This window comes from Haliotis asinina, chromosome 9, assembly GCF_037392515.1.
Source record: "Haliotis asinina isolate JCU_RB_2024 chromosome 9, JCU_Hal_asi_v2, whole genome shotgun sequence".
Classification (NCBI taxonomy): Eukaryota; Metazoa; Mollusca; class Gastropoda; order Lepetellida; family Haliotidae; genus Haliotis; species Haliotis asinina.
In genome coordinates this window covers 16,983,472-17,002,537 of record NC_090288.1, presented here as the reverse complement: position 1 = coordinate 17,002,537, position 19,066 = coordinate 16,983,472, and the positions used below count along the sequence as shown (strand labels likewise).

The 19,066-nt window shown below is 39.9% G+C and overlaps 1 protein-coding gene across 2 annotated transcripts in view; it reads left to right on the top strand.

The window, feature by feature from the left end:
* LOC137296762 (gelsolin-like protein 2) overlaps nt 1–13,292 on the top strand; it is a 36,774-nt gene extending 23,482 nt beyond the window's left edge. For both annotated transcript variants that reach the window (XM_067828606.1, XM_067828607.1), the window contains exons 4-14: nt 1,915–1,988; nt 2,179–2,253; nt 3,366–3,437; nt 4,371–4,498; nt 6,074–6,182; nt 6,620–6,730; nt 7,839–7,919; nt 8,732–8,820; nt 9,581–9,662; nt 10,670–10,765; nt 11,129–13,292. In XM_067828606.1, the coding sequence (XP_067684707.1) occupies nt 1,915–1,988; nt 2,179–2,253; nt 3,366–3,437; nt 4,371–4,498; nt 6,074–6,182; nt 6,620–6,730; nt 7,839–7,919; nt 8,732–8,820; nt 9,581–9,662; nt 10,670–10,765; nt 11,129–11,233 (1,022 nt within the window). In that variant the 3' untranslated portion in view covers nt 11,234–13,292. The remainder of the gene's footprint in view (nt 1–1,914; nt 1,989–2,178; nt 2,254–3,365; nt 3,438–4,370; nt 4,499–6,073; nt 6,183–6,619; nt 6,731–7,838; nt 7,920–8,731; nt 8,821–9,580; nt 9,663–10,669; nt 10,766–11,128) is intronic.
* Nucleotides 13,293–19,066: the final 5,774 nt, after the last annotated feature.

The window sequence follows — 19,066 nt, the reverse complement described above, 5'->3', positions numbered from 1 at the left end:
TGCTCCTTTCTTGGTTGATTTCTCTGTTGAATGTCCTGCATGAACACGTAATGCTGAGATTCAGATGTGTTGTTGCGAGTGGTAGTTTAGTCAAGCGTGTATGTCAGGCTTCATTAATAGGGCAGTATGACAATTTCCTGGGTATATTCCAGATTGGCCATTATTGGTTCCAGACAAGGACAAAGTGACCTGCGCTGGCAGCAAATAGAATTTGTCCTATCATACTGGCTGACCTGGCCTGTGTATTTATTCGCTGTTTCGTCTCGCCGTTTGTCCATAGCCAATGGTTGTAGGTATTGATTAGGTTCGCTACCTACTGCATCAATTCCGGTAGCTGTTGTCAAATATTTGCCGATAACTTTCCCGATTGTTATATGTGCGCCTCGACAAACGTCATTGGTATCTAGGTGGTGTGAAAACATCATATTACATACATGTGACTAGGTAGATCTAGGTCGCCTTGTGGCTGCATCCCTGCACCACCGATGATGGGAATAAGACGACGTCAGGTCGGCTTGGAGTCTGTTTCATGGGTTTTAGTGAGGTTTCCATATTAAGAGGGTTCGGTGGCCCAAATGCTTAACCTTGTGCAACCCGAATTCTTTGTGTGCGGGTTCGAATACCGGTTCCTAGATACTTACGATACTTGTAGGTTTTATTTGTATCACATCAGGCTTTCGTTCCATATACAAAGTAACCGTCGTAATTTTCACGTAATACTGTTCAAAACGACGGTACACCTAACACATTCACTCATTGCATGCTAAACTGGGACATGGTTTTCAAGGGCACTAACACATTAAAAGTATAATATTTCTAAACCTTTGTAGTTAGACAAACATCCATGCACGCAACCAGGTGATTTAACCTTGTCGTTAAAAGCCATTTTACACGATTATACCCAGACCTGCATTCTGCTTTCACTGTCCATGAAACATATCGACAATTGTATCACAGGACAATAACAGGACAATTACGTCAGTTGTCATTGTCCTCAGTTTCCGCATATGTTTGTTTTCGCTGCTTTATACAGGTAGACAACACACGCCTACCTAGAACATCGATTTTCCTTACATTGCCACCAATGGTTAAGTGAAGCGTATATTATGCAACCAGAATTCTCGTTGTGGCTTTACGTAATTGCTTATTAGCTCATTGGTTGCCTAGCAGCCGTGGAAATTATCATCAATTAGTCACGTGGTTATGGCTGTAAGTAAACAGCGTGTCACGTGATCACACAGGTGTGGTTCCAGCGCCTGAATTACGTTTAAGTGAAAACTGTGGAGCTGTCTATTGAGCACCCGTCAGCGTTATTTTGTGATAATTATAACAATAGATGACGATGCAGATTTGTGTCAGTTTACATCCCAGTTAACAATTTCCCATTGTGACGAGGTTATTCCATGGACTCCCATTTACCTAGTGGCGTGACGTTGTGACGTTATTTTTACATCGCCGTAAGGTTAACGTTATTTCATGCTAACGCATTGTGCATTGTACTAACGTTCTACAAAATAATGATGTACACACTTAAACGCATTGGTTGCTGAGTAGAGAGGGTTGGCCTCGTAGGTGTTTAAGTAGGAACACATCCTCGCATCATATGCTACTTGTAAAGCCCGCTATTGGGGAAGCGGGCGGTCAGCTTCTATAGAGTTGGTTTTCATCAACCCATGGTCGTCGTAAGAGGCGACAAACCGGATCTGTTGATCGGTCTTGCTGATTTCATTGACGCATGTCATCGGTTCCCTCTTGCTAAGGTCGATGTTTAGTGTGTCAGTCACTGGATTGTGACTCGATTAGTTACAGAATACCGTCATTTAGCTCAAACACAGTGATGCCTAAAGCGTTAAACGACACCTTCTCTCACTTCCCATTCCGGTTCTTTTCTTATCGCATTGATAATACTTTCAGAGGAGTCAGCAGAATCCGAGCCGGCGTGGAAGGGGTCGGGCAAGGAGGTTGGCCTGCAAATATGGAGGATAGAGGTAAGAGACCCTCACTAGATATACCGCAATCTGTGCGTAATTAAATGATGACGATCAGATTAAGATCAGTCGAACAAGCAATGTAATTGTGACTTATTATTTCAAACTGTATTGTGTTATTTGCGTTTTCTTTGAATTAACCAATTAAGTCTGGACTTCTTTTTAAACGGATGTGACATTTTTTTCCCAGAAATTCAAAGTAGTCCATTTACCAAAGGAAGACTACGGAAATTTCTACAGCGGAGACTCGTACATTATTCTAAACGTGAGTATATAGGTGATATTTTATAATATTGCGTGTTAAGTAAATACTGTAACAGTAACTCGATATAAACATAGGAGTTACAGGAATATCTCATTGTTTTGTTCGTGCAACATTGTCAAGATATGTAAACGGTGGTGTATTTGAAAGTAAACTTAAGGCATAGGTTAACCCTGGTCCTTCCACCCTCCTTTCTTAAAACACATCTAACCGGAACTGACAGTCGCAAAAACCAGGTCAGACAGTGTTTGGCAGTATTGCTGAAAACCGAGATGGTCATCCTGGTCACCTCGCACGGACCCTACCAAAATCTACAAATGTATATCAGATTATTATAGCTATCATGTTGTGTATTTCCTGATCCTATGAGCGGTCAGATTAGCCAGACCATGGTTGTCGTAAGACTCGAATTTATGGGTCAGGGGCTCCTTTCACAAAGCAACCTTTCCTAAGGTTAACCTTAGTTTAAGGTAACCTTAGTGCAGTGTCACAGAATACCTTAAACAAAGGTAACCTTAGTGCAGTATCACAGAATGCCTTAAACTAAGGTAACCTTAGTGCAGTGTCACAGAATATCTTAAAGTACGGTAACCTTAGTGCAGTATCACAGAATACCTTAGACTAAGGTAACCCTAGTGCAGTATCACAGAATACCTTAAACTAAGGTAACCCTAGTGCAGTGTCACAGAATACCTCAAACTACGGTAACCTCAGTGCAGTGTCACAGAATACCTTAAATTAAGGTAACCCTAGTGCAGTGTCACAGAATACCTCAAACTACGGTAACCTCAGTGCAGTGTCACAGAATACCTTAAACTACGGTAACCTTAGTGCAGTATCACAGAATACCTTAAACTACGGTAACCTTAGTGCAGTATCACAGAATACCCTAAACTAAGGTAACCCTAGTGCAGTGTTAAAGAATGGGAGTTAAGGTTAACCTTTATAAAGATTTCTTTGTGAAAGGAGCCCCATAACTTTGATCATTGGCTTCATGTAGATGCCACATTTCGGAATATACCGAATACTTTCACATGACGTATGACATATAATCATTTTGCACAACAACATTGTTTTCTATCTTTATGAATAATACGATCGATGTTTTATCACAGACATACAAAGAGCCAGATTCTAAGGAGCTCAAATATGATGTACACTTCTGGATTGGAAAGGAAAGTACACAGGTAAGGGGCCGGATATATTTTGACCAGTAGTGTACATTTGGACACAGATCATCCGTATAATTTTGCGACACAAAAAGTGTTTTACTGTAACTCAGCTTGAGTTATAAGCTAGCCACCAACCTGTAGCATGTATCTCAGAGTCAGTCAAGCGCAATGGTTGATGTAATTTCATACTTACGGCAGAGGTAGCCGAGTGGATAAAGCCCTTGCTCTCGCCTTGTAGCACGTGTCCTATTCCCCATATGGACGCAGTATGTTCCGTTGTTGATATTCTCTTTCATGGTATTTCTTCCATTTGCCAAGGGCCGGCTGGGTAGATTAGAGATAAAAAAAATTCGCTCCTGTGGAAGGCCTTCGTTCGATTTTTTTGTGGTTTCATGGTTGCAAGAATATTGTCAAAAAAGGCACAAAATTCAACTCACTCACCCTTTTATATAAGGTAATACTAAAACATGTCTCACACATTCTTCAAGACGTGTATGGCGAAAACCCAACTCACTCACCCCCTGATATTATGAAATACCAAAACATGTCTCACACGTTCCTCAAGACGAGTTCGGCATAAAACTCACCCTCTGGTATTAGACAGTATTAAAATATGTCTCACATCCTGTCGAATTCAGGACGAGTACGGCACAAAACCAAAACTCACTCACCCACCTATGTTAGGCCATGCTGAAACATGTCTCATGCGTTCCTTCAGAACGACTACAGCACAAAATAGCACCCATCCAACCTGTTATGTTCGGTAATACTGAAACATATCTCACACCCTTTCAGAACGAGTACGGTACAAAACCCAACACAAACACCCTTTTATGGTAGGCAGTGCTGAAACATGTCTCACATCCTTCCAGAACGAGTATGGCACAAAACCCAACTCACCACCCTCTGATATTAGTGAATATTTAAATATGTCTCACATCCTGTCAGGATGAGTACGGCACAGCAGCCTATAAGACAGTGGAGTTGGATACCTATCTCAATGACGCACCCGTCCAACACCGAGAGGTTGAACGGCACGAATCCGCCATGTTCAAAAGTTACTTCGAGAGGATCACGTGAGTACTGAAAGTTGTCTATCTCCTTAGTACTTACTTTGTTGCCGATGTGTCGTCACAGTTTAGTTATTGACTGGGAATTGTGATTGCAAACTGTTTGTGCATATATTTCTCATTGAATCAATAATCTTATGAAAATATATGCTTTACTAAAATTACACTCCATCATGCCCGAATTTGATTGGTCAATCAATAAATTAGACGCTATCAATTGTGGATTGAAAATACGTCTGATTTCACAGTCGTTTAATGCACACGTAAACACCATTACTTCAGCTTGACCACCATCATGGCTAGAATCAGCACAACCGACGTGATGGAAATGCTGATAACATATTTATTAAAACTCGAAAAATACAATTATATGATTTTTCCTCCTTAATTATTGCCTTCTTTCATATCAAGATATTCAAACTCAATTACAATACACAGCCCCAAACACACGCAAAAATATATTTGTCATTGTTTATCGATGTGTCTTTCTGGGAATTCTGACTTTTTAGCCTTTTTTATATCCATTTTGTTAACTTAAATATTTTTCGTCAAAATATATGCATCAAGGTTTTGGTGACGGTAATCGAAAAACAATTTGGATTTGTCATTGCTTTGATCGTTTTGCTCTAAATGTATGCTTTAAAAATATATTAGTTGAATATGTGTCATGCGTTAGATCATCAGTGGGAATTCCGACCGCAAAGGGTTTTTTGAATACTTATGTCACTGTTCGATCGTTTTCTCCGAAACATATGCTGTGCTAAACTAGCAATAGCTCTCGTCGTATGTGACCTCCTCCGTGGTATAGAGGTTAGAGCGCACGCAGAGAGCGGACACTCGCTGGTTCGATTCCCGGCCTCGTCACACCAAAAGGTGTTAAAATATGGTTTCTGTTGGTCCCTGTATGGCGGTCGGCATTAATGTGTATATCAAGGGCTGGTTCTGTCTGATAATGTCAGTATAATGTATCTGAGTGGGGTATTCATGCTTCACTGTGACATGGTATCTCTGTGAGCTGGCACACAAGAACCAGCTTAAATCTCGGCTAGTACTAGCAATCACACATACACAGGTGTGTGCGTCATCTTTGAGCGAAATATTCTTCAGTATGACGTCATGGTTTAGGACTTCAAGGAGAGTTCTGACTGAAAAATATTTTTTAGCCTCTGCAATCTGTCCGGGGCAGAACTTAAAAACCGTTCAATGTTTCTTCACCATAACATTGCCTCATAGCCTTTTGGTAGTGTTAGATTTCTCAATGATATATTTTGTTGCGTTTCCATAGCAAACTGTCTGATCTTGACTGAAATTGTTGGTAGTGCTCCTTTCCAGAGCAAAACAACACTTGTATACCCTCCTTAAACTTTGTGAGCATTCAACAGCCTATTTACATGAATCACCAGTATCAATAGGGGCAAACCGAAGACGCACTGAGGCAGTTGGTTCTTGATATAGGCATGCTAGTATATATATGTTTCGTTATCACGTTTGACATAGTCATAACTAGATGACGTATTCACGGAGAATATGTTACTATTGGTGGCGATATCGATCACTTTGTATTCTTGTTAAAATTTGCAGCTACTTGAAAGGTGGAATTGCTTCTGGCTTCCGTCACGTTAAACCAGAGGAGTACAAGACGCGACTCTTGCAGTTCAAGGGCAACAAGAAGAAGGTTGAAGTTACAGAGGTGGGCGTGATTTCTTAATGGCAACCATGGGAACTGAGTATTATTAAACTTAATACAAAACATAACATCGTATCAGTTATATCAACAGCATCGTTTACAGATAAACTAATCGTAGACATTTGTCAACATTAACATATAGCCAACATTCACAGTCTGCACCTTCTCTGACTCAATCATGATGCAGCATGATTTACATTTGTTGTATTTTTTGCTCATTTTATGTGATGTAAAGCTGATTCAGCAAAGGAACATGTTAAACTTCCGTAGCAAATGATGTTTTCTTGAGATATCAAAGGACGTGTTTTATATATATAAGTAGAGTTGACATCATGAGATGACACTGGAAATCAAATTACGTTTTCTCTCGCGTAAAGCTGTAAGGATGCTGTGCAAAGAAATCAGTATTTCATAAAACACTGGTCATTTTTCACTTTTAGATGTCTGCGGTAGCGTCCAAATTAAACCCGAAAGATGTTTTCATACTCGACACGGGCAAGATGGTCTTCCAGTGGAACGGTAAAGAGTGCAACAAAGACGAGAAATTAAAGGTTAGATTCTTTTTTTGTGAGAGAGCAAGTGTGTTTAGTTTTGAGACGCCTTCAGCCATAATGAAGCAATATGAAAGGCCAGAAATGTGCTTCACCCATGTGGGGAAACGAACCTGGGTCTTCGGTGTGGCGAGCGCACGCTTTAACCATTACCCTACCCTACCGTCCAGCTTCATGTCGGCGAGTGTTCGACCAACAATAGAATTGTTATTATTAGTTTCCGGTTTTTTGGAATTATTCTTTACAAATACAAGTGCTTGACACGTAATTTCCTTGGACAGTTTCCATAATATGTTTTATATTGTCAATGCATATAGAATATGCAGTTTAGAAACCTGCGATCTAGGCAGAACATCTGTTCGACCCTATAAGACCAAGAGACCTGTGACATACTTAGCATCGTGCGACCTCATGACCATTTTGACGAGTACAACAATCAGTCTTGGATTGCAAGGTTCCAACCAGTTATGAAAATATTGTGTCTTGATGCATTCGTCAGACTTATAATGATGTACTGTGTGAAGACAGCTGTCTATTTTCTCGAAAGGGAAGGGAGATAACTAGTCTTTCGATACCGTCATCTTCAGACACAAAAAATATTGACTGTCAGAATCAGGTGCAAGCCATTTCGTCATTCACACAAACGATACAATCATTTGCCACTTTAAAAAGCAAATGATGCCTTGTAATCGCCCTTTCCCTGTATCCCACTTGTATATCCACCGTTTCACTGTATCCCACTTGTATATGCGACTTTTCGCTGTATTCCCTTCCGTGGTCGACATTTGACAGCACCCCACTTTTATGGCTGATGTTTGACTGTATCACACTTGTATGGGCTGTACCATACTTGTGTAAGCGACTTTTGGCTTTATCCCACTTATGTGGGACCTTTGGTTGTATCACACTTGTATGACGACTTTTGACTGTATCACTTATATATCCGACTTTTCACTGTATCCCACTTGTGTAACCGACGTTTCACTGTATCCCCTTCTTTTGGCTGTACCCCATTTGTATAACCGACCTTTCGCTGTATCCTGCTTCTGCAACCAACCTTTCGCTATATCCCACTTGTATGACGACTTTTATCCTTTATTTTTTCCAGGCGGTGCAGTACATTCAGTACCTGAAGTCTGAGAGGCATGGCAAGGCGACGAGTGAGTCTGTGGAGCAGGGAGATGAGGATGTAAGTAAAGTGTGAGGGTTGAGCACGGCTTGTACAAACTATGTTAGAGGGTTATTATTTCTTCTGTACATTCAGTGACTGAGTCCTTATATCAATGAAAACAAATGTGTTGATGGAGGAATACATTTTCCCTATTTTTTCAGCACTAAGGATTAATTATATAAAAAGGCACTGTTTGTAATTGATTGAATTCACCAGGTCAATACGATATCATTTGTCAAGTTTGTAATTTTCTGGATAAGATTTTGCTTCATGTAAAGAGGGAAGTCTAGAACATATATGTCATAGTGAGGCTTCAAAAGTCGCTGTCACAGTGTTTGCCCGTTTCTTGTGTTTGTGATTGCAATTTAATGCGTCAATTGACATTATGTTACATCAAGCCTGCTGACAGCGCCAATGCGATAGCATGTTTTTGTGTGGTGATTTGAGATTTGTTCTGCGTTGTGGTCTCATCGATCAGGGAGCCTTTTAAATGTCAACAGCATTATTGTGTTTTTAAAACATGTGATTAATGGCATACAACTAGGATACCACTCGGTGTGTTAACGAACATAAAAGTGGCTGTACCCTAACGGGACGGTGAAAGAATATGGTGTTTTGAATGTTGAAAAGAATATTCCTTTTCAAACCTTTTTCTTAGGCATATATTTTGGATTTTTTGTACCAACCCATCTTAGTGTACATGAGTACATATACCATTTGTAATCTTAGTTTATGATTATCCTTGATGTGAGTGCGTTTAATTTTACGCCGCACTCGGCATAATTCAGCAGTTACCTTACTTGACACCTTACTTGATGTTATTGTTGTAGGAGGACTTCTGGAAACACTTCACCGACGACGATGATGACGACGCGGATGATGATGATGTGGCAGAGGACGGTGTCAAAAAGCTTTACCGGTGAGAATAGAAATAATTAGGAGCATCATGTAAGGGCTAGATCTGGACAGAGTAAATGACCATATCGGCGTGAATAGGAAACGGCCAGTTCCTGTTACTTTCAATATTTACAAGCAAACACTGCCTCTCGGAGATGAGTTTCACAATGTGTCAGTTTTATCAAAGTATTAGACACTAAGTCAAGATACAGAAATCTGAGTGTAAAATGCGTTTCCGTAATATCTATGCTACTCCCGACACGTTAATAACCACCCAATTCTTTGATGGCATGGCATGCTAACTATGAAAATGTAATAATATATTATAAGATGTGAAAAAATGAGTTGTTCTTACTATTGCGCAGTAATATTTATAGTTTGCTGACACTGTTGACCTTTCAGTAACAAACACTCACATGTAGGTAGTTCTTTACGACCTACACAATATTTGTTCAAAATAGAGAATTTCTTTCATCCCAAATCGTAAAAGCTTGATAAACAATATTTACCGTCTATCAGTGAAATGCTCAGTCTTGATTCTGATCACGACCGCTTAAATTTGCAAGTATATATATATTGTGGTTTTTGTCTCCATTAACTGTCAATCACAAACTGTGTTTGTAGTTTACCGATGCGCACGTGGTATCTTGTCTGTGGGAAGATGCACTTCTGCCTATTTGTGGCGCGAAAGGGACGTATCTGTATGCATACAATAATTAACGTAAAACTGAAGTTATCTCCCCATACCAACCTTGATGGCAGTTTTGCCCTTTTCGTTCTAGAGTCACGGATGAGGGAGGCTCCATGAAAACGATTCTCGAGAAGGAAGGTCAGATCTTCAACAAAGGCATGTTGGATGTAAAGGTAATTTCACAACAGATTCTTTACACACAGTACTTCTCAAAATGTAATGCATCCTCTAAGACACGTACGTATAACGGTCAAATTCACAATTTCTCATCCATTGTACACTGTTTATATAAAAGTGTACCAGCAGCACTTTCCTGATGGAGACAAGCCTCATCTGAATTTTTCAGTACTGCAACTGTTGGAGGTTGATCTTCTGTAAACAATTTAGTACAGGGACACCACTATCTGATTAATTAGTCAAAGAAGGTGCGGGCCAAAAAAATCCAATCTGTGATGGTCCAGGGTAGAATAGGCCTTCAGCAACCCATGCTTGCCACAAAAGGCAAGTCTGCTTGTCGTAAAAAAGGCAACTAACGGGATCGGGTGGTCAGACTCGCTGACTTGGTTGACACATGTCATCAGTTCCTAATTGCGCAGGTCGATGCTCATGCTGTCGATCACTGGATTGCCTGGTCCAGACTCAGTTATTTACAGACCTCTGCCATACAGCTGGAATATTGCCGAGTGCAATATTCACCTACTCAAAAAAAATCCGTGATTAACCTAACTTGATGTAATTGGCACAGAAATCCAAGTGCCTTGGTGTGGTTGCAATGTAGTGGAGACACCATTAAACTAAACTGACATACAATGTCGAGAACTTTTGTTCTCATATCATCACATCATCATATGGTTGTCTTGATGTAAAAGCGTGATCCATTCGTATTCACTTACCAGTGTCCGGTTGTCTCGAAGCTCGGATAACTCGAAGTATTATCGTGGGCCCCTTTAACTCCGCCACAACGTTCTTTTTATATATACCATTCCAATAAAGTAAGGGATATTGGATTTACGAGGCTGATAAAATGCCAATAATGAAGCCATGGAGGAAACGGATGAAATTAAAGGAAAATGTGATATTTTATTCCATTCCTTTGGAAACTACCCCTACTTTGTTAACGGTGAAAACGTTCGTGGATACAAGAAAGCAAGCTGAACAGAATGCGTGCTTTTGCTTTCAGGATGTGTTTATCCTGGACACTGTAAAGGAAGTGTTCCTGTGGGTAGGAAGGAGGGCGTCTAATAACGAGAAGAAGAACGGCTTGGGATATGCTCATGTAAGTAGCTAGACAGTGGCTTCGGTTGTTAGTAATCCTAGCCTTCACCCACCTCCCTCTAGTCCGCCTTTAACCTCATGCAGTGAATATAGTGTGTTCTTCTACATTCCATGTTTTAATAAGCAACTGCATCAGTGACCGTTGGGTGAGGAGGTGGGGGGGGGGGGGGGGTGTCATTCATAATGTAGGTGCCTCTCTAAACACTACCAAACTCACACACGCAAAAACACACACACACACACACACACTCTCTCTCTCTCTCTCTCTCTCTCTCTCTCAAACACACACACACACACACACACACACACACACACATTTGATCTGCTGCAGCAATAAACCAAGGACCTTGCCTGTATGTTTCAGAAATACCTGCAAACAACGAGTCACCCCCTCGTCCCTATCACAGTTATCAAAGAAGGACAAGCATCACAGGGATCATTCAACAGCCACTTTTCAGCCGCAGCATAAAAAAGTAATAACAACCACAATCGCCATCAAGGTTAGAACCTGATGTGTTAGATACTTCAGATGAACGTAGCACTGTGGTATTTACTTAAAGGATTTCCATAATTGTAAAATGACCTTGACCTATATTTGTTTATGACCTTAATGTGATGAACATGCAGGTCAAGGTCATTGATGGAATCCGGTTCCATCACTTGGTTTTCGATTTTGTTTCATATCCTGAAACATTTTCAAACCCTTGTTATGGAAGTTAGTGGCCCGTTTCATAAGGAGTCAAGCTTTTAGTGACATAGAGACGTAGAACTTGTTTAGTGCAATACTTCTTTTTTAATTTTGCTGTGTACACTTGTAATGGTATTCACTGTTATCTCAGTTCACACAGAATATAAGGAGGTATATTTCACAAGTGGAATAATATCTACAGGAACTTGTTGAAACAAAGCCACACCCAATGACATATACCACTTTTTATCTTTCCAGTTTCATAGTGACAGTTTATTCGCTTTTCGTTTGTATGGATATGGAATTTGCTGAGTCATTGAAATAGTTTCACATCACAATATATGTTATTCAACAAATTATAACACAAGGGATTTTAAACTGTTGTAAACAAATAAAATTTCGTGTTTCGAAAGCTTAAAACACGAATCTAATAACATGACATACTTCTATTTTCATAAAAAATTCCATGAAAGCCAAAAGTAAATTCATTGGGCCATTTGAAAATGATCTAGAGTGGTTGGGGAGGTGGGGTAGCATAGCTGATAAAGTGGTCCCTCGTCACGCCAAACACTTGGGATTAGATTTGCGAAGCTGTCTTAGCACGTAAATTAATGTTAATATATGTCACTTACGACGATCTTAGTGCTATGAAAGCTTCGAAAATCTAGGCCTTAGGCCATGCCTACAACGTGTGAAGTCCATTTCTGGTGTTCCCCGCCGTGGTACTAGTATTTGCAGGAGTATTGCTAAAGACGACGTACAACCACACTCATTACTAACATTATTGTCTTCGTTTGTTTCGATTTCATTTGTGTCTTGTCTTTAAAACAGTTAGGATGAAGCAGTATTGAGGTGACTCCTTTCATCTTGCAACAATATAACGTTGTGTTGTACCTAGTTAGATTCACCGACCGCCAATGACGAGGACGTTACTATGGATACCTATAGCACGTTATACGTGCGGCAGTAATATAATCGTGTGTATAAATCTTTATGATAATATATGCATTTACATGCGAGCCATTTAATTGTATTAGCAACAGAAAAAAAATCGCACTCACATATATACATTACAATGGTGCATGCGCTTACAAAATGATATTTTTTTCTAATGTTTACTAAAATGTGAGCATATTTTGGGTCAGTAGGGATTGTGTCAAAGGTTACTATGGATAAGGGACTTCATATGAACATTCCTACACCAACTCTCCATGTCCTTTATACATGTCCATACTTTTGATACGACCCTTAACAAGTCTTTGTTATTGTGTTATATACATCCTTGTTCACCTTGTTTGATAATTAACTGCCTTAAGATTATAGAGCTGTGATATGATATGGGTCTCAATATAATTATGTAGCTAATTACTCTTATCTATGGATGTTATATTTCTTTGCGGTGTGCTGAATTTCATATCAGCAAGTACAACTTTTTTCGGGATCAGTAAAGAAGATAAGGCTGCTATGGACTTCTAAGAATTTACTCTTACTCGTCCGTGATATTCTTATTAATGCTGTTACAAATCATTTCATGACAATATATCTTGCTTGTTTCACACAATATTTTTATTCAAGTTTGTTAGAAATGTAATCGTTTTATTTTGGGCTCTGTCGGTGACTTCATGGTACACTTAGTGTCCCTAAAATACTTTACCTGTTTTGATGAATGTGCGTTTTGATAGGAATGCCAAGACGAGTAAAATGAGTTTATTCTGTGGAGATTTATGTGATGTTTATATAGTTTATCTGTTTATTGTAATTAACACGAAATAAGTAATCTAATCAGCATATTTTCATATATCTACTCAATGATTTCTCATCAATAAAAACATTAAACAGTTACATTTGTTTATATTCTGTTGTTGGAACACATAAAGCGATGTTGTTTTGAAATGCTAAAATGTGGAGTTTTTTTCGGGGGACAACAGTCGGTGTTGAAATACTGACCTGTGGGTCTGGGGGTAGTTGCTCATGCAATCAATTCAGAACTAAATCCGGGCTGTAGAGTTCTGTCTCATAGCATACCAGTTATGGCCGGTGCATCTTACTTCCATAGCCGTGTCACTCACTCACTCACTCTTTGTTTTGCTCAATGGGCTGTTGGTCTATGACCGCGTGATTTTATCCAACACAGTCCAAAACTACGTTTATCCCAACTAAATGGCATCATTTCCAGCAACTGTTTTGGAGATATGATATTCATTGATGATTAATTACATGTATGTTCATTTTATAACACGAGAATTGAAAGCTGACATATTTTGTTCATAATTAATACCTTGTTTACTGACTCAAGAAACCTTTCCATAACTCCGTTTGAAAACGATGAACTGCAAAATATCTACAAACTTGGGGATCGTCTTGTAAATATCAGTCCGGTCGGTACTTGGAATCAAATACCCTTTATCAACATTATCTGCTGTTTGTTATTTTCATACACAATACTGGAAAAATCTGTCGTGTTGTTTTGTATCCTTGAGATCTTTAACGGAGGGAGGCACAACAGTAGGTGGATCCACGTCGGCGCGATAAGTTAAAAAGTCGTTCATGTCACAGCCCACGTCGTTGTGATTGATTGTGTCACTACTGATGGTCACAGGTATACGTGGGACTGTCACTGACCTAAGTCCATCATCTGACCAGTGTCTTGACTTACTTGTGATGACTTTTGGAGACAAAGCTCTATTCAGTGGGTACCCGTCTTTCCATATGTGTTCCCAAGGATCGATACATCGTGACGTTAACGTTTCACTTCAGTGTGGCAGGAAATTTCAAAGTGGTGCAGGTCTCACACGTTTTCCACTTTTGTGAAGGCAGACAGCACGAGTGTGGTGATGACAAAAATTATAAAAAAAATTTGGTGGAACTGGGATTCGAATCCCAAATCAAAGGTTTCCGGCATGTCACAACAAATATCGACTCCTCAGACATGGGGCCACCTGCGATAGGTTGACGAATCGTTGACTATTTAGGGACATAAACTCTGAGTTCGGGCCTCTTTTGCGGCATATGTTTTGATAAATTTTGATTCATTCATTTGAGCGTCATGATGAAAATTGGATCCATCTTTTCCAGTAATAACATTACTGAAACATTGATGCAGGTGAATAAATGCTTGGCAACCAACTGTCCATTCTCGAAACTAACTGAGTTTAGATTTAGGTCGCTTTTAGCAATATTCCAGCAATATCACAGCGGGAGACAGCAGTGGGCTTCACACATTGTCCGCGTGTGGGATATGGAACCCGTGTCTTGGCGTGACGAGTGGGCGTTTTAACCACTGGGTCACCCTACCGCCCTGAAGCTTAACAAGAGAATGGCTACATGTTTTAACCGGAAAAATCTCATCTCCAGCATAATCAAATAATCGCGATGACATGGCCTTTTGTTCATGTTTTCGTCCCCTGTTTGTCTGGTCAGGATTCGATTACTTAGCGGCACATTTGATATGACTGGACAGGCCATATAGTAACACACAAAGCTATCACTGCTGGTTAAAGGGACGTTCACACGTTATGACGTTCGTGAAAGTGGGACGCTGTTACATTGTACAATGATATAGTAAAGATTCCCATTTGACTAAATCTTCTCACTTTTAGTTTAATTTGGAACATTTTCTATCCTTTTAGTTCCTTTCTTTTTTTTGAATCTGTTGTTTGATATGATGTAATATTGTCATGAGAGATATAAATTTATTTTGAATTGAAAATAACCCCCACACCACCACATACATCAAAAACAAATAAGAAAAAAAATAACACTACCAAAACAAAAACAAATTAAAGCAACACAACAAAGCAAACAAACACATAAATACGTTATGAAGCATTTCGTCGCAATATAGTCTTCAGGGCACGATGTTCCATCAAACTGGATATCTATCTGCTGCCATGCCGAAATTTTATGAACGGTTCCTTTAATTTAAGACAAGAAATTTCAACATTCTGTGCGTATTGAAAATATATAATCGAGTATAGTATTTTATCTGAATCATCATTGTTTATACATATTACACATCAATCATCAATCAACCACAATCATTATTACATTCCCTGTGTCGATAGGCATCTCTTCAAAGATATTTACGTTATTCGGACAAAATCACGATGCACCTTTACAAGCGGACATAAAATGTACTCTATAACAAGCAGCCATGTTCTTAGTACAGTTCGTGAGTGAGTGAGTTTAGTTTTACGCCGCTTTCAGCTATTTTCCAGCAACGCCACGACGGGGGACACCGGAAATGGACTTCACATATTGTACCCATGTGGAGAACTGAACCCATGTGCTGAATTGAGCCCGGCTCGTCGGCATGGCGAACTGACACTTAACCACTAGACTGCTCCACCGCCCCAGAGTAGAGTACGTGCTCCAGCTGACGAAACAGTCACAAACTCACAAAGCATCATGTCTTTATCTTGTAAATAGTGCTGGTCGATGCATTTCTGTGGCAATATAACTGACTTTCACCAAAACCTGAGCCAAGATCAGCTCAGAGTGAGTGAGTTGGGGTGGTCTAGATATTTCGGTTCTCTCCCAGTTTGTTTGAGGAGTGGGTGAGTGAGTTGGGTTTTACGCCGGTTTTATCAATATTCCAGTAATAACTCCGCGAGGACAGCAGAAATGGGCTTCACACATTTTACTCATGTGGGGCATCGAAGCCTTCGGCGTGACGAGCAAACACTTTAACCACAAGCCTACCACACCGCCCCCACTTGGTTCAGAAGCTGGAATAGGTTGGTATAGGCAGCCTGTATCGTTACATAAATTAACGCTTAACCTCTGAAAAAATATGAAGTTTTAACAGAACGCACATTTAATTCCATTTATTTGAAAAGGAGTCCACTGAGATTGGAGGTTCGGAACCTGACGGAAATATATTTATTTTGGGATTTTTATATTCAAAGCAGAAATGTGTTGACGGTGTTAAGAGGAACAATACTAGCGCCCTCCAGAGAACAACATAACGACCGGTCGTTGTAGACTTGGATACGGATGATCAGAGGTGGCGGAGTAGCCTAGTGGTTAGAGCGTTCGCTCGGCACTCCGAAGACCCGGTTTTGATTCTCCACACTGACACAATGTGTGCAGCCCATTTCTGGTGACCCACACTGCGATATTGCTGGGATAGTGCTAAAAGCGGCGTAAAAACATACTCACTCGAATGATGACGATGCTGACTTACGAATCTCTGGTGACAGAGCATGCACATAAATGAACAAGGCAAATGTGAGTTGTATGCATTAGCGCCTTTGTTGTCGGTAACTGGTTCATGAACCACCAATTTGAACATAACATCAAAACAATGACACATCTATTTCTTACTCGACAGCAGGTCAGATGGTTTGTAGGGCACGTAGGTAGCATGTCTAACACATACATGTCTAACACTTGACAGACATTCAAAACTCTGCTATCTCCCTGTATGACGGGGACGCGGTACTTGTCATGAAATGACAGCAATGAAGGAAAAAAAACTTTACTGCAGGATGACAGACTGTAAAACTATTTTTTTTCTCATTAGATCAAAGGATACAAATAGCATATATCTGACTGTCATCTTATACAAATGTACTCAGGCAATTCAAATCGTAAAAAGTGTGTACCATGGATGACGGACAACAAAAAATACTGTTGTCCTGTCCGGTGGCAGCTGTGGAAACACATTCGATGCCTCTCACCTTAACTATAAAAGATGTGTCAAGGAACTGGCCACATTCAGATTGCCATTTTCACCACCTCACAAACGATTCCCCCGCTTTATGGTATCATATTTCTTACACGTTTTTTAATCTACGAATGTGTGACATCAATAATTCGTTTTATATCATATAGACAACTATTACGGTGCATATATTTCTTCATGTAGTTTAATATTTTTCACAAGTTATTCTTAATAAAGGAAATCCACATGCTTACAAGTAGCTGTCCGTAGTGTATCTTGTTTTCATTGGCACAACCTAACAAGCACAGTGACAGTCAATTAGTAAACGCGTCCGCTCAAACGTATACTAATTAGTCAAAGATGAAGTTAATGAGCTGTGTTGGTACCGGCCTTTCATCTCGGGTACTTCCCTCGGCCAAGTGCAGATAAGCAGTCCCATCGCAGCAGGAGCATGTTCACCAAAAATAGGTCGTAATCGAAAGTGAACTTTTGTTGAACATGATCGAGATTACCATGGCACCATCCTCTTTGTCCTGTCATAGATGCAATTATCAAGCTCTAACACAATTACATATGAACGTCTTTAGAACTTTACTGAGTGAACTACCCTCAATTCAAATCTATTTAAACACATTTAAGGTGAATCATCATCATTATAATCACAGATATAGGTTTATACATTCTTTCAGCAGATACATATTGTTATCTAAAATCCAGTGGACGTTTATAAAACATGTGCATCTAATAATATTCATATAAAATCGAATTATGAAATTAACATGTTATTTATTGACATCACACTCAACTGACCAATGCAAAGCAAAATGGCGCCTCAAATCCGGCACGGGTTCTGTGGATTCATGTGGAGAATCGAGACAGACTTTACTAGTTACCGGTTACACCGCTGCCAAGCTAGTGTTAGTATTCCTAGGACAGAATGACAGATTGACGACTTCTAAGATTGCGAAGTAATCTCGTAGAAAGTGATTGTAAGGAGTAAAGTCTTGGCATGTGTGACGTTACTATGGCGACGAAAGACGTCCATCGTTGCCATGAAATGGATACGGCAGAAATGCTTTGCTGACTCTGCGGCTTTCGAAATATCGCGTCCTAGTTACAGAGCTGCACAGAACACGCTGCTTCATATTTGGCAGCGCTTTCTTTGCTAAAGATGCTTCTGTTCTGTCCCATGCAGTGTTTATGCGTGTTTTAGATATTAAGGATCAAGAAACGTCACACCATTCTGATATATGCTGTTAGGCGCTGACATCTCCCTTCACGCTTTTTGAGGCATGGAGTCTCCCTCTGGTTACAGCGTTAGCTCATCGTGATATTGCTGGAATATTGCCAAAATGAACGTAAACTCACACTCACTCACTCACTCACTGTCACGCTGTGCATTGAAGAAGCCCGTCAGTAAGACCATTTGATCGATCTGTTTGTTGTTTTACGCCACACTATCAATATTCCAGCTATATCGATGACTGTGGTCTGGAAATTATAACGTTTTATTAATTATAATTGTTCTAACAATCCGGTGACGGACACCACGAGGATCGTTCTACGCAATCTATACATTCATGTTGGCCTTCATCAGTCGTGTGCATATAATCCCAACCTCATTCTAAAGAGTTCCCTCCCTTAGACATACCCGAATCCGCTGCTCATGATTTAAAATGCCAGATTCTTGACCGGATTTTGATCGTCTTTTAGAAAGCTTCATATCTTATGGTAGTTGTGTGTGTCATTTGGATAATATACATCTTCACGTAGTCTGTCTGACATTCAGTAGAGAATACAATTTTGGAAAATAGTTCGGCTTAATTCCATAAGGGATGTCAAGATTGTCTTAGCACCTATCCCGAAACCAAAAGTATAAAAATGTGAGTCTAATCTTCACATCTGTTGGCTACATAGACTCGCAGTTTCCTAGAGGTAAAGCGTTGGCT